Source organism: Pseudonaja textilis, chromosome 2, assembly GCF_049901715.1.
Source record: "Pseudonaja textilis isolate UNSWEBS1 chromosome 2, rPseTex1.2, whole genome shotgun sequence".
NCBI lineage: Eukaryota > Metazoa > Chordata > Lepidosauria > Squamata > Elapidae > Pseudonaja > Pseudonaja textilis.
In genome coordinates this window covers 118,908,777-118,935,119 of record NC_141991.1, presented here as the reverse complement: position 1 = coordinate 118,935,119, position 26,343 = coordinate 118,908,777, and the positions used below count along the sequence as shown (strand labels likewise).

Here is a 26,343-nt window from a genome sequence, read left to right as displayed (position 1 = left end):
TAAACAGGAAATCTGGAGTCATTTTTTAAAATTTATTTGTATCCTGCCTTTATTATTTTTACAAATAACTCAAGACAGTGAACATATCCAACACACTGCTGCAGGAGGTGCCTTTCACCCAGGACAAAAGGCAAACAATCCCTCCTCAATCTTGCCATTATCTGGATCAGGTCAAACTGAAGACACATCAGACACAAACCCAGAGCTTCCTATGCATGAAGGAGTGCCTCCCTCCAAAAAAGATTTAATTAATATCTGGTTTTGGCTACACAAAGCCTACGATCATTAACTTTTTAAAATATTAATTTTATATTCATTATAAATAAAATTTAAGGAAATTCAGAACAACAAATAAAGAGAAGAAAGCATAATGAAAAGGAAAGTTATCTAAATACTTCTTGTATAGTGGTTTTTTTCTTTCTTTTTTAAATAGTTCATTCAATATCAAATTCCAGAACTAATTTGTTGAGACTTTTGTTGAAAGCCATGATGAGCTAAGTGATGCTTTTTTGGTAACACGGTGTTATGATGTAGTTGGTACCTGGATACAAGATCCAAGCCATTTATCTCTTCCTAGAGTAAGTGGAGACCTTAAGATAACCCACATGACTCCACCCAGCTGCTGCTCATGAGTTAACCACAGTAATTGTCATTTTGTGGTGCTTATGGGTCCAGTGCCTGGGGTTTGAGAGAGGAACCAATTTTGCACAACACAATCTTCTTAAAGAACATTGAGCATGACCAAATCATAATCACTTTGGATTTGCATTTTTTCTGTTGCTTTGGAAGGATTAAATTCCTCTGGAAGAGCAAGCAATAGTACATTCGCTTGGTGAGCTCCTAGAATTTTAAATACAATTTTAAAAGTATTGAAAATTGTTATTAAGCAAGGTAGTAGGGCTTTAAAGGCTGGAAACTAGAGGGAGCTAGAGGATAACAACAGAATGCAAAGGACTATTCTAATAGTGAACTTATTGATGGAAAATTATGGAAAGTTTTTGAAAATTTGTGACAGATGAGCTTTGAAATTATTGGAAATGATGGATAGATGAAGTGTTAAGGATGCAATGAAAGAAGAACAAGACACTCTGGATAAGTTTGAAATTAATCTGAAAGTGGATATAAATGTGGCAAATAATGAGATGGATGCAGAAAAGGATGTACTGGACTTTCAAATGAAATGGGATGATGCTTCAGTGTCTAAACAACATATGCAACTATCAAACCAGAAAGGAGATGTAGATATTTTTGTTTTAGTTGATGTACAAAAGAGACCTGTCAGAGTTTTGAAGGATTTTTTTGAGAAATGACAAAAAGAAAAATATTGAATTCATCTTATTGGATGTACAAAAGAGACTTACTAAAATTCTGAAAGATTTTGGGGAGAAGAATAAAACAAAAATGACAGGAAATCAACTATAGTAGTCTATTTGAATGGATTAAAAGTCAAAATCTTTTCAATGTATAGGGAAGTAATAGAAAGCTGGCTTATTTGGTCAAGGTTAAGATGACAGTAATATCTGACAATCCTTACTGGACTTTTGCTGATAAAGAATGAATGAAAAGATTTGGAATTTTGTTTTTAGTTAACAGGTGAAACAGAGGGAAGAGCAATAATGTGAGATGAGGCTGCCACAAATGTCTCTGTAGTACAGACATTGGATAAGCAATAATCCCGCATAGTTAATAGGGAAACCAACAGTCTCAGGGAGGCTTTAGAAACACATCTTGGGACTTGAAGGGCTGACCTTAGAAATTTGGATTGAACAAGTTTGAATTTGCCAAATTGAAGAAGGGGCACAGCTGGGCATTATAAAGAAGTTGTGCTATTGGCTTGGCTTCTAATAATTTGAATGCTGCAGGTATATTTATTTATCAAATTTTTGTTAAATTCTGTAAATTGATTTCTAACTGGTTTTCTTTGCAGGGACTGAGTTAATGCTCTCCATGTTCTTTTAAGGCCAATATGTTTTCTTGAAAATATTGCTGCATTGTCTGCATAGAGTAGAGTAGAACAGAGATGGGTCTTCCATGAAGTTTTGGAGTGTGAAAGTTTGTGTTGAAGAGATGGCCCATCGCTGAGATCATATGGACATTGAATAAGAATGGGAGCAATATGCAGCCTTGCTTGATACTTTTCTCAGTTCTAATGGCATTTGTGAGATGGCCCCGGGGGTTACATATTACTTTGAGTGAGGTCCCTTTGTGAAACAAATATATTAGATGGACTAATTGTTGGTTAATTAAGGAGGCTTCCATTTTTCCAATATTTATCTATTAAATATTAATTGAAATATTATTGTAAAAACTGATTTCCTACTGACAAAATGCACAAATATATCTCTTGGTACATTTCTAAGCTTTACATATAATCTATTAATTTTGTACAATTTGTCCATTTCTGCATCCATCTGTTCTTCATTCCACCCCAAAAAATGTTATTAAGATTTATTTTAAAGAAGCCCTCTCTCTAATATCTTCACCAGATTTCTCAGAAACAGTTCTTAAAATACTTCCTCTCTTATAGTGCCACATTTAAATCTTTTTCTATTTCTTAATTTATTGTTTGGGTTTTATTTTCCAACATTTCCATTTTGTTATAATTTGTTTAACCTCTCTAACTCACTTGTTTCACAGATTCTTCAACATTTTTTATTCATCATTTATTCCATATTTGCAAGTCTTTCCTCTATTCTCCTTTCAAATGAAACTATATCTCTTTAACACTTATGCTGTAACATTCTTCCCCAATGTTTCAAAACAATATTTGTAAAATCTCTGACATCCCTTTTTCTCTTATTTGCTCTGTTTGCTCTCCAGTTTTTTTTTTTTTTGCTGCTTTTCTGGTAGCAGCCATTTCCATTCTTTAATATGTAATCCAGAAAATAAAAGTTAGAGATTTCTCCCCCTTTTTTCTGTATCTTTACCTCTTTCGTCCTATTTGATGCTCATGTAGTCACATGTGTCAAATCATAAAACATTTTCTATACAAGTTTTATAGTTGGGAACAGAAAGAAGTGGGGGGAGTTTCAAAGAGCCGGCAACGGTCTGGAATCAAAAGTACATTCCATTCATATTTTCTTCAGAGACTGATTAGATGACTGAAGCTTCTGCCGTGCAAAAATCTAATTGGAGAGCAGGATTGATAACTCTTGGCTATGGACGTGTTTTGTTGGAGAATATGAATTATGATACACCCAGAGGGGTGAGGGGAAAAGCAGATTCAAGGGTGACAGTGAATTACGTGTCTCAGAGTCGGCTACGCCCAGGTCAAGCAGATATGTTCTTCCAATAAATCCTTTGAAGTTTTGGGAGTGTGGCTCAAGACTCATGATTTAAGTGGGGTAACTGCTGGAATCCCAACAACATACTTTTGCAATTTTCCCTTCTCTCCATGTGTAACAAAACCAACTGTCCTTTTTAGTAAGTTCAAATAGTTTCCACAATATGTATTATTTATTTGATTAATTTAAAACTAAATTAGTAAACAATATTTCAATTTCATCTGCTCCCTTAATCCTTTTTAAACTTTCTTAATTTAGATTCTTGGAAAGCTTTTTGATTTTCACTGGTTTTAAATCCTTGTAATTCTTTTCTTTTTACTTTAAACTACTAGGTGGTTTAGTAGCTGTGTTGCTTGGAAGATCTCGGTTGCTTTTTAAATTATTACGATCTAAATGTGCACTAGAAAGTGGAGTGGGTGAATCCAGTGTTCTTTAGCAACCTTCACATGAGGCCATGAGCTTGGTATTTCTTCTTTGGCTCCTTGTTTTCTATTCATGAGTTGCTTGGAGGATTCCTCCAGAGATCGCAGGTTTCCTTGCAAGAAACTGTCTTCTAGACCCCAAATGGGCAATCTCCTACCTTTTCCTTGCCTGAAGAAGCTTCATTGGCCCAGGTTTACCGCCCATTCATCAGTCTCCACCTCAATGTCATCTCCGCTGTTCAGAAACATTTTGGTTGGCTATTTTTGGAATCACAAAGTAATGTTAAAACTAACAATAATAGAATTACCAATCACTAAGTCTGGGCTTGTAACTTGCGAGGAGTCCTGCACAAGCTCACTGTGCCAGCTTTAATTGCAGCAGCAAAGGTTGCCTGGTAGCGCTGTGGCATAGGCTGAGCCAGGAGCACCATGTGACAGGAGTTCCCTCTTGTCTGAGCTGCAGCAAGGGGCCTTGCTGTTGCAATTAAGCTGAAGCAGCAACCTTCCCCAGACAGCAGGCCTTGCATTGGTAGCTGACCTGCTTCAGACCAGAGCAGGGGTATCTGACTGTATTTCTTTGAGGGAGAGATCAGCATTGTAGATTGGATGGATGCCTCCTGCAGCACCCTGACAGCCAAAATGGGGCACAGGGGGCATGTGCTGAAAATAGGCTGAAAATAGGCTGTGCAGGGGTTGCGTGACCCCCGCACCCTGTTTTGGCTGCCAGAGACACCACAGGTCAGTCCTTTACTATTTCCAGGCTGGCCAGATTTAAACATCCCATGGGCCTGATCTGGCCCATGGGCCTTGATTTTGACACCTCTGCCTTAGAGCCTCCAGTGCATGGAGGAACACTTCTCTCCAAAATAGGTTGCATTAATTTCTTTTCTCCTTTCAAGGTTGAATTCATCTCTCTCCACCCTTCAAAGGAAGTTTAATTTCCTTTCTCCCTTCCTCCCCCCCCCAAAAAAACACCCCCAAAGCCCTCTTAAAAATCAGAGGAAAGTTCCAAATGGCCAAGTCAAAACCTGGATCTAAATCTGATCAGTGATTTGAAACAGGCTATCATGGAAGAAACTCCTCAAACATCACACAATTGAAAAAACATCCTCCCATTGATTGATATTAGAGACTGATAGACAGTGGTGGAATTCAATTTTTTTTACTACTGGTTCTGCGGCTTATTTGGTGGGAGTGACTTGTGGTCATGTGTCTGGGTGGGTATGGCTTAGTGGTCCTGTGACTGGGTGGGCATGGCTTGGTGGTCATGTGACTGGGTAGGCGTGGTCAATTTAATGTCACTCACATCAAGGGGTGCCTCACCTGCCCCCCCCAGCCATTCCTTGTCACCTACCCTCAACTTGTCTGTAGTTCTGTAAAAATGTTGTTCATCTTTTTTGACTTTATTATCTGCATACTATAGATGTACTTTCATGGACACTGAAAGGAGGAAATGGCTCACATCCTTTACTCAAGAGTGTGATAGGCAACAGGCTTTTAACGGGCTGCCACAAAGAAAGGGGGACAATGTATTTTCCAAAGAAGCAGAATGCAAGCAAGAAGCAATGGATGGAAACTGAACAGTGAGAAGCAACCTAAAACTAAGGAGAAACTTTCTGACAGTGAGAACAATTAACCAGTGTAACTGCCTGTCTCCAGAAGTTCTGGCTGTTCAATCACTGGAAGTTTTTAAGAAAAGACTGGATGGCCATTTCTCTGAAATGGTATAGGGTTCACCCCAAGGTCCCTTCTAAGTATTATTCTGACACCTTTCCCAGGAGTTCTACTCAGAATTTGGCATCCTCAGTTTTCTTGCCTAAGCTGGGGGTTGGACTAGAAGACCTCCAAGGTCCCTTTCAACTCTTGTTAAACACATGTATTTTATGCTCTGGACTATTGACATTGAATGTATGTAAACCCTGAAAAATATGTGGTAGCCCTGGGCAAAAGAAAGGCAGAAAAATCACTCTAGGTGTAGGGACAGTGTAAAATATTAACACATGATAAATAATGGAACAATTAAAAATAATAGCACAGAGTTTTATCTCTCTCTCTCTTCCTATTTTTTTTCTTTCTTTCTCTACCTTCCCCTTCCTTCCTTCCTTCCTTCCTTCCTTCCTTCCTTCCTTCCTTCCTTCCTTCCTTCCTTCCTTCCTTCCTTCCTTCCTTCTTTCTTTCTTTCTTTCTTTCTTTCTTTCTTTCTTTCTTTCTTTCTTTCTTTCTTTCTTTCTTTCTTTCTTTCACACACACACACACACACACACAGAGCACTTAACAGACAAGCATTTTGGAAGCAGCTCCTTTAAATTTCTCCAAGGCTTGATTGGCTTCTTTTACGTTGCAAAAGTGCTCCAAGGCTCAATTCACCCCCTCTGTCAGACCGCACTCCTTCTCACTCCAGCACTTTAACTCACAAGGCGAAAGTGATACTTGCAGTGTCCATGCATTTCTTTCTTTTCCCTGGGGAGAAAGAGGATGTGGGGAACGGAAAGCTAGGAGAGAGATCGCAAGTGAGCGACTGGGCGACCGGGTTGGGGGTGTGGCCATCCAGGGATTGCCCCCGGTTTGGCAACCCATGCCAAATAACCGCTACCGGTTCGCCGGAATAGGTGCGAGCTGATTGAATAGCACCTCTGCTGATAGATACAAAGAATGCCTACTTAAAATTGTTTCTGCTAAAAGGGGCAATGCCATGTACTAGAACTTGGGGTGCACTTATTTTTTCCATGGGAGGAAATGGCACACTTGTTAATTTTTTATTGAATGAATGATTGCATAGACTATTTTCATAGTTCTTTAGTTTTATATACTGGTGGAATGAAGACAAAGTATTAATATAGCAACATATGTTAAAAGTGGGGGATGGCAAACTAAATGAGGTATATAGCTGTAAACTAGCCACAGAATTTTGGAGATATTGTGGATGGGAATTGCTCTTTGAAGTATTTTTTAAAAATCACAATATACTAAAATATCAATTAAATATCTTAGGATGATTGTATGTTATTTAAGGAAAGGTGAAATTCCGCATGGCTCAAAATTGCAGTGCTTCTACAACTTTTTTGTTTTACTGGGGATTTTTAAATGGATACTTTTTTAAAGAACCCAATCCTTTGTTTAGGTGATTTCAGATCAGTGGGAGAGTAAAAATAACTTACTGTGTTCTCCTTCAAAATATTTGTAATGAAAGGCAAGATAGGCAAAGGCAAAAGATTAAAAAGTGAATATTAAGCAAATTCAATGAACGCCATTTTTTTATGCAAGGCTGTGCTTTTTTAATTTGATATTTTAACAATGAAAACCTTTTCTGCCTTCTAGGGAGAGGGAGGAGCATCTGACTCAGGTGATGGAGGCACAGAGACTACAAGCCCAGCAGGCTGATGCTGCCTTGGAGGAGTTTAAGCGACAGGTGGAGCTGAACTCAGAAAAAGTGTATGCAGAAATGAAAGAGCAGGTGAGAAGGTCACAGGGCCAGCCTTTCTGGAACTCTCTATCACAGTGGGAGAGTGCCTTCTTGTTTTATATGGCTAGAAACATATTTCACTGATTCTGGAACATCAAACTATATAGTAGCTTTGCCTAGGAATGAGAAGAAAAGATGTCGGCAGCTGATTAATCTTTTAAAACAGAATTTTCCAAAACTCTCCATGGTTTTATTACTGAATAGGATTTTTCCAAATAAATAAGTTATTAATTTACATCCTGTTTGGGGGTTGGGTTTTATTGCTCATTGTTTTACCTCATTTATTGTCTAAAACCCAGCTCAGTCCTTCGCTCCAGCTATCTTTCTGAAAAATATTACCTCAATTTCTAAAACCAGTGTTGCTAGGATATATGTGCGGTAGTGGAATAATGTCAAACACATTATTCCTTTTTTTAAAAAAAAAATTCTTTGTATTTCATTATAATCTTGCAGGGTAGGTAGAAAACAGCATTTTTTTTAAGGGATCATCCTTTGGCATAACTCCCTGAGGGTAAATAGAAGAGTCAAAGCAAAATGAATAAATGTTTCTTAAAATGCCGTATATTTACAGCAAATGAAGTATTTTAATAATTATAAGAGTGTTCAAAAGTGTTGATACTCCTCCAACTTTTCCCCAAAGACTTCCAATTGGTTATCATTTTCATTTGTTTTATTATTTATAAGAGAGCCAATTTGGTGCAGTGGTTAATGCATTAGACTAGAAGCCATCAGACTATATCATGATTTCTAGGTTTGCCTTACGGACAAAGCCAGCTGGGGACTTTGACCAGTCATTTCTCTCAGCCTTAGGAAAAAGGCAGTGGCAAATCACTTCTGAAATCTTGCCAAGAAAACTGCAAAACTGCCTAGGCAGTCACCAGGATTCAAGATTGACCTGAAGGCATCCAAAAAGAAAAAAGATGCAAGAATATATTTAATTATTCATCAAAAGCAAAATCATTTATTAGTGTCAGGTTCAACTTATTTCACAGCAGGTTGAGATATTTTTTTGGTGGCTGGGAGAGATAAGTGGAAGGGTACCAGGACTTTTAATCACACCTGTATTTGAAGTTCCAATTGACCATTTTTTTTCTAGGAGTTAGTGGTGATTGTTATAGGCAGCCTTGCCTATATACAGCATGTAAAAAGTGATGTGTTAGAGATTGAGATTGAGTTAGTGGCATGATTGTGGTTTACCTTTCTGTACACATATCCCTCTTTGGATTCTTAACACACTGAAGAAGCAGTTACACAGAAAATAAATAACAATTGTGTTTAGCTGATAAAGTAGAATTATGAGAGTTGTCACATTTCTAAAGGATATTAGTCCTGTATTTGTAATTTGATCAATACCAACATTTATGACACATTGCATTCTATTTCTAAAGCTTGAGATGAAATACGTTTTTGTCCATGATTTGTTCACTTGCATCACAAATGAACAAATGAAGTTACATGAACAAATTTCTGATAACCAAAACCAGCAGTTAGCATATTTATTTATTTAGAAAATTTATATTGCTACCTAGTTGCACATGGCAATTCAAGGCAGCTTACAAGGACATAAAAATACAATGTAAAAGAAATAAACATTATTAAAATAATAACCCTCCCACCCCAGCGACAACACACACACTCATACCAGCCATTTAATGGGCTCCATCCTGCTCTGGGTTCCTCGAGCCAGCTGGTGGAACCATGTCTTGGGGCCTTCCGAAAGAGTGTCAGAGTGGGGGTCAGTCTAATCTCCAGGGGAATGATGTTCCAGATGGTGGCAGCATTGAAAATTACCAACCAAAGTATAATGTGATTATTTTAGGGCTTATACTACACCTTATAGTATAGCATATACCTGTTCTACACTTCAGAGTTGCAGGATACTGGCACCAGTTTTCAGGAATCATTGCTAAAGGGAAGTCCAGACAGTCATTTAGATTTCTGAAGTGGGCTTTCTTCTTTCCATCTGACAGAAAAGATTAAGATAATGGTACATTGAATCAAAACGAACAGTTCTCCGAGCTTTTCTGGTGATTGCTATTAAGCTTGGCACACCTGTGGTAGATTTGTTTGTGATGAAAGAAAACAACCAGTTGTGTCTCTTACAATTAAGATACCCATATGTAGAAACTCTGGGAACATGACTGTTGTGGTATTCAATCTAGAGAAATTGTGCTTGCGATGAGTGATGATGGGATAAGAGAGAACAGCCTGATGGCTATTCCTTTGTGTGTGGTGCAGGGCTTGATTTTTCCCAGCCCCACCCCACTGAACATTTGCATAAAGACTCAAGGAGATGTAATTTGAAAGTCTGAAGTTTAATATCAATACCATGATGATATTCAGTGTTACCCCACTAATCCAGACTGGTGATGTAATTGAGATCTTATCTCGGTGCTGGAGGCTGTGAGAACAGACATAAACTGAATTGTAGCAAGATGCTGTTATTATTTTCTGTTGAGGTTTTCTGACTTCTCCAGTAGTTTCTTTGGATTGTATAGTAACTCCCCAATAGAGCGAGTATATATCTTGGTTTTTTTTTTTTCCTGAGTCATGAGTTCTGCTAGAAGAAGTGGGAAGCTGTTGTCAAGGGGTCATTTAGACTACTGCAATCTGCTGTACATGGGGCTGTCTTAAGCAATCACTTGGGAGCTGCAGTTGGTTCAAAGTGCAGTGGCTCTGTGACTTGCTGCATTTACAGTGGAATAACATTACACCATTTCAATAAGCCTTGTACTAAGTTGCTAACAAGTTTTGAGATACAGAGTTTTGGTGTCTCGTCACTTGTAGGACCACATTTCCCCATTGGAATTAGGCCAGTTTGACCTACATGAAATTACTAGCCCTGTCTCAGAAAAATGAAGGAGCCAAGGCTTAGGAACCCTGCTTATTGGTGGTAGTCTAGTCCTTTGAAAAGCCTCCCCCTTTAACATCTGGCTGGCTCCCAACCTGATTGCCTTCTAGAAACTGCCTGCTTAGAACAAAGTTTTTCCAGAGGGAATTTGAGTCCTGATTCCATTTTGGTTTATTTATCTTTTGGTTGTTGTTTAATTTTATTTTGTGTTTTCATTGTTTGCAGACCAGTCTTTTATACATTGCAGATTGTTTCTTATCATCTAAATAGTGAGAATCCTTCTGGGTTTGGTGGCCTATAAATTGGGTGAATAACTATAACCTTCCTAGTATCTTGTTTCAAACTGTAAGGAAAATCTCAAGAAAAAAATCAAACAGTTCTGGTTGCCACTCACAGTCTGCAAACGTTTAAAAGATGGAAGCCAAATAATTTGATAGCATAAAAAATATCTTGAAGAATGGCTAATTATATGGTAAATGTGAGGGAACAATGTGAAGTGAATGAAAATAGGAAGGCGGATAATAGATGAATATTAGAGGGGCAAATCCTAAGTAGTAAAATGGAATTTGATCATGATATCAATTATCCAGAAAAAGTAGGGTATAAATCTCATATATAACAAATATTTAAAAAGAATCTTATCAAGCTTAATATAAAAACTGGACCTATAACTTCCACCATTCTTTCAGCTGTGTCCTGAGACCAAAATCAAGAAGATTATGATACGGTGCTAAGTCCATTAGAAGAGGATGACAAGGTCGCATTAAAAATTACAAAATTTACTGAATCATTGGCAGTGCTGCTTAACTTTTTACAGGACATACTGCCATCAGCACAACAGTGAGAAAAATAATTTGGCTGTATAAAAATAGTTTTCAAAAAAGTTAAACTCTTCAATAAACCTCTGAAAAAGATGTCAGAACCAAAGATGAGAATCAAGTCTTTCTCCACAGCTGAGAAGGAAATCTTTGGAATAGGATTTGGTGGCATTTTTTTCTTTCTTTCAAACTCCTTGTCAGAATTTCTAAATTTTCTTTTAGTAGCTCTCTTTGCATATATATTGTTTTTTATTCTAAGTAGATGCATATGTAATGAAATCTCAACATATTTATTTAATAAATGTAATGATACAAAATAACCATGATTTCCAAGATAAATGCCTTTGAAAGAACACAAATGGTATGCAATAAAATCTTCAGCACTTTAAGCCATACTGTTTTTGTTTCAATAATTAGCACTTTAGGCTTTTAGATTTTATCAGGTATAAAATTAGATAGTTCTTCAATGATATAAGATTCTCATAGAAACCTGATCAAAATTTAAAATACTAGATTTGCGCTTATTGTGTTTAATGATGTGTTTATCTGCTTGTCACTTTACTGATAAAACATCCTTGAATCTTATTTTTAACTGATAATGGATAATAGTTTTTAAGATTTTGATGTTGTGAAATCAATTATACCATCTTCCTTGTCTGTTATGAAATTATGTATTTTTGCTTATTTTGTAGATGGAAAAGGTAGAAGCAGATCTTAGCAAATCAAAATCTTTCCGTGAGAAGCAGTCAAAAGAGTTCTCCTGGCAGTTGGAGGAGCTGAAGCAAAAATATGAACAACAGGTTAGTTAATTTTAAGAAAATGTTTCTTAATATTTTGCATGTTAGGGGCAATTACTTTATGCTGTCTTAGCTGTTTCCTTTTTATCAGTGATCTTGGAAGCCATTGACCTGCTTTCAAAGTGGTTTATTAATTCACAGTTATAATTTTCTTCGTCTGTTTTGTACTTGAGCAACTAATTTTAATGTATCTCCAAAGTTTTTAAATTTTCTGGTTATACATACAAGTATAACCTATAACAGAAACTCATATAATACAAGTGAAAATATTTCCTCTATATCAGGGGTATCAAACTCAAGGCCTGGGCAGGGATGTCCATCATCAGCATTATTATTTATTTTGACTTTAGAAACACTAACGAGAATAATTAGAAAATAACCGGAAATAAAAGGACTAAAAATAAAGAAAGAGGAATACAAACTACAAGCCTTCGCTGATGATTTGGTTTTCGTTTTAGAAGATCTGCAAAATTTGTGACTAAAACTAATAGAGAAACTAGAGGAATTTGGTGAAGTAGCGGAGCTAAAAATTAATAAGGAAAAAACTAAAATACTTACTAAAAATATGACAAATATACAAAAACACTTAACAATTATAATGGACATCCAGATGACAAACAAGATTAAATATTTGGGAATTGTAATTTTGACAAAATGTACAACGCTAAATGAGGATAATTATACCCCACTAATTAAAAAAATAGCTGAAGACCTCAGAAAATGGAGCAATCTAAGATTTTCTCTTATGGGGAGAATTGCATCAATAAAAATGAACATATTACCAAAACTACTGTTTCTATTCCAAAATGCTCTGGTAAAATTAGATTTTTTTTTTAATCAATTGGATAAGTTAGTATCAAAATTTACTTGGCAGGGAAAAAAGCCCAGAATTAGACTGAAAATGTTACAGGATGCTACTGAAAGGGGAGGATTTGGTTTACTGGACTGGGAAATATACTATAGAGCGGCCACTCTGACCTGGATTAAAGATTGGATAAGTGTTAAAAACAAAAGAATATTAACATTAGAAGGATATAACCTACAGGCAGGGTGGCATGCTTTTTTGTGGCAGGATAAACACCAAATTCATGGTTATTTCTAAAGGCACAAAATTAGGCAGACCTTACTAAGTGCATGGAACAAAACTAAATCTCAATTTTACGTTGAAATACCAACTTGGCTATCTACACTGGAAATGTTAATGTACCCACATTTATTGCGACGAGTACAGGTCATTACATATGACATATTAGATGAGAAGGGAAACTTAAAAACAAGACAGTAGCTGAAAGATTTTGGATTTGAGATAGAATGGTGGGCCTACTTACAATTACAATCAAGGTATAGTAAAGATATGAAAGAATGGGGTATTAATAAACGGAAAACAGAATTAGATAAAATATTATTAGGAGCAGATGAGAAGTTGATTAAAAAAAAATATAAAGTGCTATTGGAATCTAAATTGGAAGAAGAAAAGGTGCAAGAAATGATGCTGGCCTGGATGAAAGATTTTGGATACAGTATAAATTTGGAAGATTGGCAAATTTTATGGGATAGGAATAGGAAAATTACCCTGGCAGCATCATATAAGGAAAATTTACTAAAAATGTTTTATCGATGACACATCCCACCATTAAAACTAGTAAAAATGTATCCAAAATTATCTCCTAAATGCTGGAAATGTAATAAAGAAATTGGAATATATTACCATGTATGATGGAAATGTGAAAAAATATATTGGCTGAAAATCAGAAACTGGTTAGAAGAGATGTGTAAAATTAAAATAGAGTTCAGACCTGAATTTTTTTTATTGGGAATCAATGTGGGGAAATATAATAAAGAGATAATATATTTAATATCCATTTCACCACTGCTGCGAGACTAGCTCTTGCCCAGAGATGGAAAGGAAATGATATGCCAGAAGAGATGGAAATAATTAGAAAAATTTGGTCATGCACTGAAGTGGATAGAATAACTCAAGAATTAAAAGATAAGACTGAATCTGATTATTACAGAATTTGGGAGAAGTTTTACCACTGATTTAAAAAAAGAAAGGAGTAACTCTAGCAAATATGATCAATATTTATGTACATATGTAAATTTGTATTATTTGTTATGTATGCACCACGTTCATTGTTTTTAATGTTTTTTTCTGTTTGTTGTTCATTAATAAAATTATTAAAAAAAACCCTCAAGGCCTGGGAGCTCGTTCTGGCCCACAGGGTGCTTAGATCTCGCCCTAGAAACAGCGAAAGATTGGCCCACAGTGTCTCTCCCAGTGAAAATGGAACTCGGAAGACTGCATGCAGCCCTTCCAAGTTCCGTTTTTGCTGGCAGAGCATTGCAGGAGGCTGTCACAACCAAAAATGGAGCTCGTGCAGCCCTCCTGAGCCCGCTGGCAGAGGGTTGCAGGAAGCCGTCGCAACCAAAAACGGAGCTTGTGTGGACCTCCTGAGCTCCATTTTCACTGGCAGAATGTTGCAGGAGGCCGTTGCAACCAAAAACAGAGCTCAGAAGCTCACAGAGGCACCCCCAACACAAGTAATATCAAGCTATCCATGCCCACCCTTGCCACACCTACCTTGGCCCCCCAAGTTCAAATATAACCCTGATACAGCCCTCAATGCAATCGAGTTTGATACCCCTGCTCTATATACTCATCTGATTTTGTTGAATAAATGAATGAACATTACCTTTTTGGTAAAAAATATTGTATTTGCCCATAAGGGAAGATATTTGAGATCAGAAGAAGAAATAGGTAGAATAAGGGGAATGGGGAAAATAAGAAGAATAACAAAACATTTTGAAGACAATTTAGTCCAGTTCAACAAGTAATATAGATAATTTAACCTGGATGCTACCTTGAGATGCCATATCTGTCACCATTACAGAGATGAGTAGCTTAGTTTAGAACCTTCTTTTTCTTCTACAAATATGACAAAACAAAAAAGCCTCAGCAATAGTATAACATGACTTTGAGTCTGTTTAATATTTAGTATTTCTATAGGTAATAAGCTCATTATAAGATAAAAATCCTTTATTTGTATAAACATTTATAACAAAAAAGAACATTTCATAGTATCTGTGACAAAGTATATCAAAAATTCAAACTGATTCCTATTAAAAAATTTTGCAATAATATTTTTCCTTGTTTTTGTTCCAAAAACAGAAATTGTTTTTTGGAATCTCAGACTAGAGATATAGCCATATTGCTCATGGGGCAAGTGTTCTAGGAATACAGGTTAGATTGGATTACTTGTCTCGAGCAGAGTGAGTTATTCGACTTAATTGATGAAACCCCACCTTTTACTGATGAACTTTCCCCTTGCCTTGCAATAAATTGTTATTTTAGAGATTCAATCTCAGGGGAAAATTGGGAAATGGACAGTGTTTCCTAATTGTATAGGTCTCTAGATATAAATGAAATATATATTGTATTGAATTCTGGTTGAATAATCTCTCTTTTGCTACTTGTGAGGGAAGTAAATGCGTTGAAAAGAAAAAGATTGGGGCAGAAAAACAATCCAAAAATCACACCCCCTTCTGAGTGTTTTTGGTAGGACCCTGATTTTTGTTGGAGCTTTCCATTGGGGATAGAATTGTAACAGTTCGGTCTCTTCCTTCATTTATATTACCTTTTGTGGGGGGGTGGCAGGAAGTTATTAACTTTATTGCAAACTATTTTTATACATAGGGTTTTTCATGCTGTCTCTAATCCTGCTTCAGCTTTCTACATTTCTTTTTTATTAGTGTCAAGATTCATGTGTATTACTTAGATACTAAGATATCTTTATATTTTGAAACTTGTCATGCCTTATATTGGATGCATTCCAAATGCTGATTGAAATAGTCAGTTACATATGAAACACTTAAGACACAGCTTGTTTCTTGCTCTGCTCTATGTATGAGAATTGAATGAACATCTATATCTGTCATGCCCCTGTTGGCATCTGATTCCGAGGGGGAGGTCGAGCAGCTGACAGGGAGTGGGAGTGTGGCTCCGGAAGAAACTGAGGAAGGGCACAGTCCAGCTGGGCATTCAGAGGAAGACCCAGGCCCACCTCCCCTTCATCCTAGGGTGTGCAGGGAGGAACGGAGAAGGGAGCAACGTGAGTTACGTGGGTTATGGGGGAGAAAAGGACCCTGATTCCCTTCATTAGCTGCAGCTGGGAAAACAGGATTTAAAAAGGAGTTTGTGCACAGCACCTTGCTGGAAGCAAAGCGTGAATTATTTTGGTTTGTCAAGTCTTATTTGGGTTCTGGCGCCCTCCCAACTGTGTGTTCGTTATCTTTTGAAGTTTGCAATTCTTTATCCTGCCCTGTCTCATTAATTGCTGTAGCGTGGTTTGTGTTGGTTTTTATTTATAATTTATATGTACTTTGGGTTCAGACTGAATTTCTTCCCTTTAAAAACTGTTCTTGGTTGTTTTTTATCCAGCCGATGACAACTGGACATTGGGTGTCAAGTTGGAGGTATTAAAGGGATTTTACCTACTTTTGTGACTTTGTTGCTTTTGTGCCACGCCCTGGGTCATCACAATGTCTTTGAAAGGATATGTTACCCTATATGTTACCCCTAAGAAAGATTGTGATTACTGTCTAGTAAAATATACAGTAATCACAATCTTTCTCGCCATTTTTCTGCTTATGATGAACACGTTTCTTAATGCTATCATGAAAGAGTTCCTGTCCTTTCTACTTCAAATATTCAAATACTTTGTTTGATCAAACAAGTGCCCACTAAAGCAGTTGCCCCCAACCTCTGGGTGGAAATGCACTAGTATGCCATGAGTTGTTTGCAACTGGGCTGTGGAAACGGCGGTCAAGCGGAATCAGTGGGCAAGCATGTGCTTGCACGCTCCATTTGCGTGAGCAGTGGGTGCACATGCACGCCGCTTGCACAAATGGAGCAGCATGCACACTTGCCCTGCCCACTGCTCATGTGAACCATCCCCTCTCCTCTCCTCCCCAAAAAGGTTGGGGAATTCTGCAGTAAATATTCCTTTGATTTCAAGAAAGGGTGAAGATACCTGGTGCCAAATCTGGACAGCACCTTGCTGGAAGCAAAGCGTGAATTATTTTGGTTTGTCCCTGAATGGTCCCTGAATGAAGGCAAACATGCTTGTCCCAGGATAATGTTGCAGGATCCAATATGGGTCAGTCATCAAGCCCAGTGTTTAGTCTTCTGAGCTTTTGGACTTGTGCATGGAGCCGAACCTTAGGGAGTTTTTCTCTACCAGCTTAGGAGGTAATTAGGAGCTGAGGACTTGACAGCTCAAGGAACAACAACCAATGACTTAATAGCCAGCCATCAATACCCCAATCAACAAATAAAAAGACACATACAACCAGGCACCACATAAATACTACATATAGAAAATACGCTAAAGAACACATTCTGGTAGAGAGAATTCCCTGAGGATGGGCTCCAGTATGAGTCTGAAAGTTTGGAAGACTAAAACTCTGATCCCAGTGATTGACTCAAATTGGATCCTGAAACAGAGACACATTTTTGCAATTGTTTTAATGGCTCGTGAGATGTAATGTCTAGAATTGTGTTGCAACAAAATTTCCAAATTCTCTTTCATTGTTATTTCAGAGTTTTGACTGTTACAGTGTAAAACTCCATGTTGATAGTGCTAAGGAAATTGATGTGAATATTACCATTTGCCTCCCAAAAAATTGTAATCATGACTTTTCCTGTCAAAGTCTGGGTCTCTGCCGGAAAGCATTGTGATAATTTTCCATGGATTGCCATTTGATCTCTTTGTCATAATGATGAGCCCATGTTTTGTTCATGTCACAATGCTGTGGGGAAAAAAAAATCTTCATTCTCATTGTCACAGCATGAAGAATTCCTTGCAGATTTCAGACCTTGATTCTTTCAGTTCTACCATCAGCACAGAAGAAGCCCACCTTCCACTAGCCTTGCAGTATTGAAGAATAGTAAGGTGACCCACACAGTTTTGTGAAATGCCAAACCTGACAGCATGTTTTGCCTTAAGTAATCCACCAGTTGCCCTTAATTAATTCATCAGTCTTTCTAATGTGAAACTTGTTGGCTGTTGTCACAAGTCATCTACTTTGTTCTTCATGATACAATCATTAAATTTGGTATCCCTGTGACATACAGTGTTCATGTCATCATAGTCATTACCATAAATAACCTGCATGCATGGTGAATTTCAAGTGGAGGGAATCCTTCCGCAATCCAAAATTCAATCACAGTGCTGTGCTTAAAATGACCTGATGGGTATTCTTTGCAAGCTTCCATTCCATGAAAAATAGCAACACAACTCAACTATTTCTCACCATTTCTTATCAACTGAAATGAAAAAATAAATATGATAAAGAACATGTCAGAACTTCTAGTGTTGTCAGTACTGCAATCTGTTGGCAATTTACAACATTGGAAGTATTACTTTTCTTTCATATAAAACTTTACAAGTTTTCCTTCATATAAAATTTTACAAGTTCTGTGAATATATAGGTTTGGAAATGTTATAGAACTTGCAATATATTACCTAAACATTTCAGTATTACAGTCATTTTGTGTTGTATTAATTATGAAATACAAAATATTATTACAATAGCTTTTATAATTCTTTTTCTATTGGAATTTCCTTTGAGTTCAGTTGATAGGGCAATTGTAACATTTTGATAGGGTGATTGTAAAATTTGCATAATTTGACAGAAAATTCTTAAAATTGATCACTATTGTAATTTTAATTCAAATATAGATGTAAAATGCAGGTAATAAAATTAGCAGTATCTGGATTTTCACAAATAAGTCACCTTCTTATTTTGTATCTTGGAGGCTTTCTCAGTGGTGGCCCCAAATCTATAATATTTTCCTAAATAGTTTCCATAGCACTTACATAGCTGGGATTTTTTTATGCATAGCTAAGAGTTTTCAGCATAGGGTTTTCATTTAAGATGAATTAATTTAAATCCTGATGGTACTTTTTGTACTGTACTTCCTATATATTTAATTTTATGGATTATTGCACTACTAGAAATAAATAAGACAAATAATAAATTACATAGCCAAAGTAATCAAATGTAAGATGTGACATGCCTATTTGTTCTTTATTACTTATGTGCTGGGCACACAATGGAAATAGGTCATAAAAAAACCAGAAAATAAATTAATTGAAGGATTTGCTGTGCTGCAGTAGTACAGATGGATGCAGTTTATTACAGCCATAAGGTTTATGCACTGTCTCTTAGATACCTTTCCAGCATAGTGCAACAGAAATATGTTTGGTAATGATAATGGTTATGTCAGCTCAAAAAACAGTGATAATTAGAAACATTTCGCAATCTTCTTATACTTCCACATTATTGAGCATAACTTTTATATATGTCTCATATTTGTCATATTTTAATTTTTCATTCATCAACAAGTTTTGGAAGCACACATGTACAAAAACATCCAGATGCCAGAAAAAATGTCTGTTTTGATCGGAGAAATGTGGAGCTGATTAGTATTAGGTATGAGAAAGAAAAGGCACACTAAAGCTAATAGCTTAATACAAGTATTTTTTGACTTACAGCCACAATTGAGTCAAAAATTTCCATTGCTATGCAAGACTGTTGATAAGTGAGTTTTGTTTCATTTTATCACCTTTCTTGCCACAGTTCTTAAATGAATCAGTACAGTTAATAATTTGGTTGTTAAGTGAATTTGGCTTCCCCATTGACTTTGCTTGTCAGAAGGTCACAAAACATAACCCTGGGACACATGCAACCCTCATGAATACATACCAGTTACCAAGCATCCGAATTTTGATCACATGACCAGGGGATGCTGCAACAATTGTACAATTGAAACGTGGCCATAAATCACTTTTTTTCCAGCGCATTGTTATTGCAAACAGTTACGAAATGAATGGTTGTAAGTCAAGGACTACCTGTAAAGTGCCAAATATTCCACTGTTGCTATTATATTGATGGAAAGCACCAAAAGTGATGTAATACATACCTCTCACTTTTTGAATGTTTGCAGAATAATGAATTAGTGTACCTAAATTTTCAGGAATAGAAAAACAGAGCAAAAATATGTGAGAGAAAAGACAATAGCTAATGTCCTAAGTTAAGTTTAATATCAGTAGGCAGTGGAGTGGGCAAAGGTAAGAAGCTGCTAATAGGTACTAGTGGTTCCTATTTTTTATATTTTGGTTTCTACAAATCAACTACTTATCATTTCTGTCATTAAGAGTTGGTAGTAGTAGATTCAAGTATCCCTTTATAAAATACAAAATGTAAATCTTGTTTTGCTCAATTTCGGTCTTGGTGATGCATCCGGGTAGTTTTGGTAGAAATATGGAAGCAATTTGTTATTGCTTTCTTCTGGATTCCCCCACCCCTCCAATGTAACCTATAACTATGGTATCCCTTGCTGAAATCACATTCTAGTAGTAGCTAGATATGAGCCTCCTTATCTTCTAACACCATCACAGGACGACCAGATGCTCACTGACATCTTCTCATTATATTTCAATTAATCCTGGACAGAACCTGATCCAAATAGAACAACACTGGTACACAATTAAATGCATACTTCCTCTACATCTGCAGTTGTTTAAAATTCAAACTAAGAAAATTATGAATATGGCAGTTGCAGAATTTTTGTCATTTTGCTACTTCATTCAGTATTGTAACATTGTTAAACACCCCCTTCAAGTGATTGATTCATTAGATTTATTATTATACATTGGCAATTCAATTCACTAACAGATACTTTGATCTTCTAACCTATCTACTTTTTAACATCATGGGTTCCTCTAGGCAACCCTCTAGGCATATTTGAAAGTGAAGATAATTCACTCTTAAAAGGACGGGAAAGCTATTAAATCTGTTAAAACACTTTCAGAAATTTCCACTGTGCTAACCTTGTTAATTGAGGTTACATGGAACCATTGAAAGTAAAGAAAGATCTGAAAGACCCAAGAAAAATCTTCACTAACAGTGCCTGAAAAACTGGTCAAAACTGAAGAGTAGAAACCACACATTACTGCTGAAAAAAATAGCTAATACTTGAATAGCTGTACATAGTTCTACAATTCAGTGCTGTTTATAAAAAAAAAATGATATGCATGAGAGAGTTGTCATTAAAAAAAATATTTCTGGTCAAATCACAAAAGATTTGTTTACTTCTATAAAAAAAACCCTGATAGGCCTGAGACCTTTCAAAATAAATACTTTGAATTGATGGCACAAAAATTGAACTGTTTATCTCAAGCACAATGGTGACTATTATATTTTGGAATTGTGTGGCAGCTACTAGTAGAGGAAATATTGTGTGTGTGTGTATACTGTTGTCCCACACATACATTGTCCCACAGACAATGAATAATTTGAAGCTGGGATGAAGTTAGATAATTCAGTAAGACTGAGTCCTAAAATATACCCACAATCGTATGAAAGGAAAGAAAGATAAAATGTTAACACTGATCTTCACAATCCCCAGATTTTCATATTATAGAACATTTGTGCAGAGATCTTAGGCAATTGCATAATAAGTATGCCTTTAACATTTGCAGAGATGTGATGTTTAAGTTTGTACCAAGTAGAGGTTGTATCAGCTACTGTTCACTTAAGAATTCACTGAAACATATTGTTTGACTGAAAATGTTTAAACTTTAATATCCAACTGTACAGGGTAAAGAATGGAGAAGGAAAGAGACAATTGCTTCTAAGAAATTATGTTGACCACTCTTGGTGGCCTAATAGATTAGCATTCAAAGTGCTAGTGTCATTTATTTATATACAGTATATTCTGCAAGGAAGTCAGTACTGTCATTTAAGCTTAAAGATCAGGTACATTTTCCTACTCTCAGAAGTAATTATGTCCTTTTTCTTGGTTATATACACCCCCTTTCACAATTTTAATATTTTGCTGAATACAAAAAATGAAAAGTGCATGGTAAAGTGAAGACTGACATATAACTTTTTATGCTTCTTTCAGATAATTTTCTTGTTTTAATAATAGTCTATATTTTTAGTAATCACTTTAGTTGGTTTCAGGGAATTAGTTAAACAGGACAAACACAGAATTAATTTGGGAAGGAAAAGTTTGCAGTTTTGATCGGGACTTTTTCCCCCAAATTATACAATATAAATTCAATTATGGTTGGTCTGTTTAGAAAAAGGGTAGTAATTTTCCTTATTTTAATTTATCTTGATTTTCACAGTGCACATTCAGTTGTAATCAAGGTAACTACTTTCTGCCAAAAAAGAATATACCAGGCCTATTATAGCTATTTGACAAAAATGTTTAAAATAAACTGATTTTAATTGCACCACAAACCTTAGTAAAGCATTAACAATCAATAAAAAATGTATCTATTTACAAAGCTGCAGTTTCAACAATTTGCAGTATATGGTACTAGGCCAAGTATATATTACCCAAATATTTCCAATTGAGAATAATTTGATTCCATAAGAATCAAGATTTGGGTATTCAGAATATATATGGAAAATTTATTTATCCACGCCAAGGTGACAGTTATGGAGACTGCTTTTACAAAAATGAATGCTATCTCTTTAAGATAAGATGCCTCCATGCTTTGCTCACACAAACAAGATCAATTATGGGCAGATTCCTACTGCTGCTTTATTTTTATTTTTTTTGAAGAGGAGAGATTCTCACGCTAAATATAATCATCGTATTCCTGATAACAGCCTTTTCTTCTTCTCCTGAAATCCACCAAAACTGAAGAAAAATTCAACTGACTGTTCCTAGCAGCTGTGTGGCCCGGAGTTCACGAGGAAAGCTGGCTTCCTGCAGTTCCCTATTCACCACCTGCTTCAAAGGCAGCCTAGCTAGCTATAGTTTGCCGGCCAGGTAGGGTGCCATTGTGCACAGTCTGGGAGGATTAGTGTTAAAGCTGTAGCCACCAGGCCCTTGGTCTCCAGCTGCCATTCAGTCTAACATGGAGAGGCTAAGCCTGGCCAGGGTCATCGTATCCAGTGTGCTTTGAACAGGCAAAGGAGCTTCCTGAGAATAGAATCTTCTTGGCAATCATGGTGCAAGCTTGCGGCACAGCAGGTGCCTTCTAAAACACATACATTTGTTTGTGCTGGGGTGCTACAGTTTTTTTTTTTCATTTTCATAGAGCCTTTTCATTTTAAAAATAGCGGGGGAATGTTGACAAAAAGTTTATATAGACAGATATAGATATAGACACACATACATGCGCATATATATATTTATATACATTCCTCCATTCATTCATTTGTATTAGATGGACTTTTATTTTGGAGATGTTTGTGCACCCATGAAGAGCGGAAGAGACAATTAACCATGTTTAATCTGTATCACTGCTGGATTTCGGGAACGTACATTCAATGTGACAGGGATTTTCCCCCCTCATCCCCCGGTGTTCTGACATTCAGTATTCGAGATTTGTTGAATTTGTTTGGTTTTTATGAATAGCACCTAAAACTTAGAATCCCCCCCGCCACTTTTTTTGTTTTTTTTGTTTTGCAGGTGAGGTAACGATGACGTAAAAATAATGGTAAAAACCTACGATGAAATGGTGGGGGTGAAAAAAAATTAAGCAGTAAGATGAGTTGTCATGACGACAGGGATGTTCTGTTGATGAACTGTACTCCTCATTGTCCAATCAGATAGTAGAGCTGAAGCTGGAGCATGAACAGGAAAAGACGCACCTATTCCAAGAACATAACACAGAAAAGGATTGCCTGGTCCGAGACCATGAACGGAAAATTGAGAAACTAGAAAAAGAGCTTCGGGCTGCCATGACAGACTACGACAATAAAACCCAGGAATATAGAAAACGAGATGCTCAGGTAATAACAGCATTTCAAAAATAATGGGATTGCCTTTTTTTAAAAAAAATATCCCCTATTTTCCCATGATTTTTTTGCTGCACGCTTTAATCATTTAAAAAAAAACCTGGCATATAAGCACAATTTTCTTTTTCTATTATATTTTTATTACCGCCCCATGTCCCTGCCACTACTAAAAAAGGCTTTCAAAAAAGAAAAAACAGGGGAGGGGGGGGACCCACAGGTAGCCAGATTAAGAATCACATGGTGTGCAATAATTTGGCCTATTATTTATAATCTTGTTTCATTTATTGTCATGATGGATTTAAGAAAAACCGTTATTTATTTCCTATCCACGTATCTATAGTAAACCCCTCCCCTTTTGACTTACTCATTGATTTTTTAAATAAATATTCCTGCAATCAGCCTATATATTCCCTGTACTTACGTTTTTATTAATTTTTAATGATTTTTGTGGATTATTAATATCATTTTATTTTTGCACGTGATTTGCTAAGGATTTATTTTAATGATAAATGCATTAAACCATATAAGCATACATACATTGGGTTATGTGTACCTATATGGACACATAACAAACATATCTCTCTTCCATTTTTATGACTTGTTAGAAGCCATTTACCAGAGTAATTCCCGGCTATGGTGTGTTTAATTGCTCAAATGTACAGATTAAATCTTCATTGTTGATATGGAAAATTTTCTTGATTGTTCCAATTAAAAATCTATAACCTATGCCAGTTCTTTTGAACATAGTTCATTATCCAGAATAAATATATTTTAAAAGGCCTGAAGCGAAGACACTTAAGAATTGAAAGTAATAGAATAGGAAAACAATCACTGCTTTAGCAGTTCTCAATAGAATAGTTTGAATAATTTGGTATAAAATGTGGATAATTATTACCATAGTTTGGTATATATATTATACATAAACACACATGTATGCGTAGATACACCCACACATATATACGCACTTTGGAGCATTTTCTTTATACTTGAAGAGAACATGTTTTTTTCACTGCAAATTCATGAGTTATTGAAAAAAGTTAATCATTTATTTCATTTGCACCATGTCAATAATACAATCCAGAAACTCAGTATTTATGGTTGGTTTAAAAAGAAACAAGGAATAGAAGGGAAGAAGGGACTGTGTTCAGGTTTTTTTGTTTATTAGTTAAAGAATATGTTATGTTCATGTTTAATAATAAATGTATACTTCTTAAAAGATAGATAGCTGCTTCTTCATCATCAGTCTTATATTTCCGTATTCATAATTTGTATACATTTGTAATACAGGTACCATTTACCTTTTAAACTTACTACAGTTTGTTATTATATTCATACTTACTATTTCATGTTTCATAAATCTCATAATACATGAAGAACATCTCTCTAAAATATGGGAATTTTATGTTACAATCAAGGGATCCCAAAGATTTATCAACTGTATAGTTGGATTAAAATCACTGGGCTATTTCATCATTAAATTATTCACATTACTTTTTTAATCACAGAGATAATGAGTTAAGAGAAACAGTTGCAGAATCATATCAAGTAGGTGTGTGATTTGGGATCTACCATCCATAATATTTTCTAATTTTTTCTGTTCTTGTTAAATCATCTACCTCTTGGTTTCAATTTATAACAGGCTGATGTTTATTGTTTTTATACTGTTTCTTATTTAGTGTATTCAATAACATAGTGCAGTATTTTTGAAGACTGTGCAATATTATAAATATTTAATATGTGGTGGGAAATAACATTGCAAATTGTTGCTTAAAATTAATTTATTAATATTAAATATCTTATAAAAATAACCAATTTTATCCTGATAGTGACATTACAGAAATAATAGTGTGAAGTGATTTGATTGGTTTTTGATGTAACTCGCATGTATTGACGTGTTTTGCTACCATCTTCTAGTTTAATATGGGTAGGAATGGAATTTATAATGAGCAAATATCAGTAAATAACGATAAAAATCATGTTACTTGCTTGTCCTGAATTTTCACGCTCTGCTTCCTCTCCACAATTTTAAATTGATTTTTAGAAGTAATTTTGTTTACTTTATATAAGTAACGTGAGTAAACAAATCACTACTACTCTACCAGTGAGAAATTTAGCAATCTCATATTTTTTTCTTACTCTGAAAGACCAAGCTGATCTACAGGTTTAGATTTTGAGGGGCAGTTATGAAGGTGTTTGATGATTATCTTTTTACTTTAAAAGTTTAATAAATTACCATTATGAAAGGGTACTAAAAAGTTTTGATTATGATTTTATTTTCTTAAATGTTTGTACTCTTTTTTTTTTTAACCATTAAAGCAATTCTGTAATGCTTATTGAAAACTTAATTGCAGAGATATTTGGGTATATGCAATTACTCTAAAATAATGTACAGAATATTTAGATGATCTAAACTAAGATTGTAACAAAATAACATCACTTTTTTCATAGTTATTTTTTAAAGAAATGCCTTGCTTTATAAGGATTTTTATTACCTTCTAGCAGATGTATCGTTTCACCGTCACATAATTTATTTTGTCTAGTTAATGACACCTTTTCTCTAGCATATAACCCATTTTTTGCCACTTGAGTGAACCAGCAATTTTGGACTTCCTATCTGTCTGGCTATCTGCTTATTCTCTGATTTGAATTATTTCAATTCTGTCAGCACAACTATATAAACATAAAAGTACTATAATGATGGTTACAATGCAACACTCACATAATAATGAACCCAACACTCTTTTAAATAAGTTTTACCTTTTCATTAGCTTACCTTTGGATACAGAAGGAAGGAAATGTGTTTCACAAAACCTCAGTTTTGATTGTAACATGGGCATAATAGAAATCAAGTCTTTCCCCTCATTTTCCGTTGCCTTTGTATTTTC

The 26,343-nt window shown here is 35.6% G+C and overlaps 1 protein-coding gene across 8 annotated transcripts in view; it reads left to right on the top strand.

The window, feature by feature from the left end:
- The window catches only part of CEP112 (centrosomal protein 112), a 266,133-nt gene that overhangs the window by 95,938 nt on the left and 143,852 nt on the right, over positions 1-26,343 (top strand). For 7 of the 8 annotated variants that reach the window (XM_087925057.1, XM_026711184.2, XM_087925054.1 and 4 more), the window contains 3 exons: positions 7,025-7,160; positions 11,531-11,638; positions 23,270-23,452. In XM_087925057.1, the coding sequence (XP_087781183.1) occupies positions 7,025-7,160; positions 11,531-11,638; positions 23,270-23,452 (427 nt within the window). The remainder of the gene's footprint in view (positions 1-7,024; positions 7,161-11,530; positions 11,639-23,269; positions 23,453-26,343) is intronic. The other variant, XM_087925056.1, reaches the window with a different exon arrangement.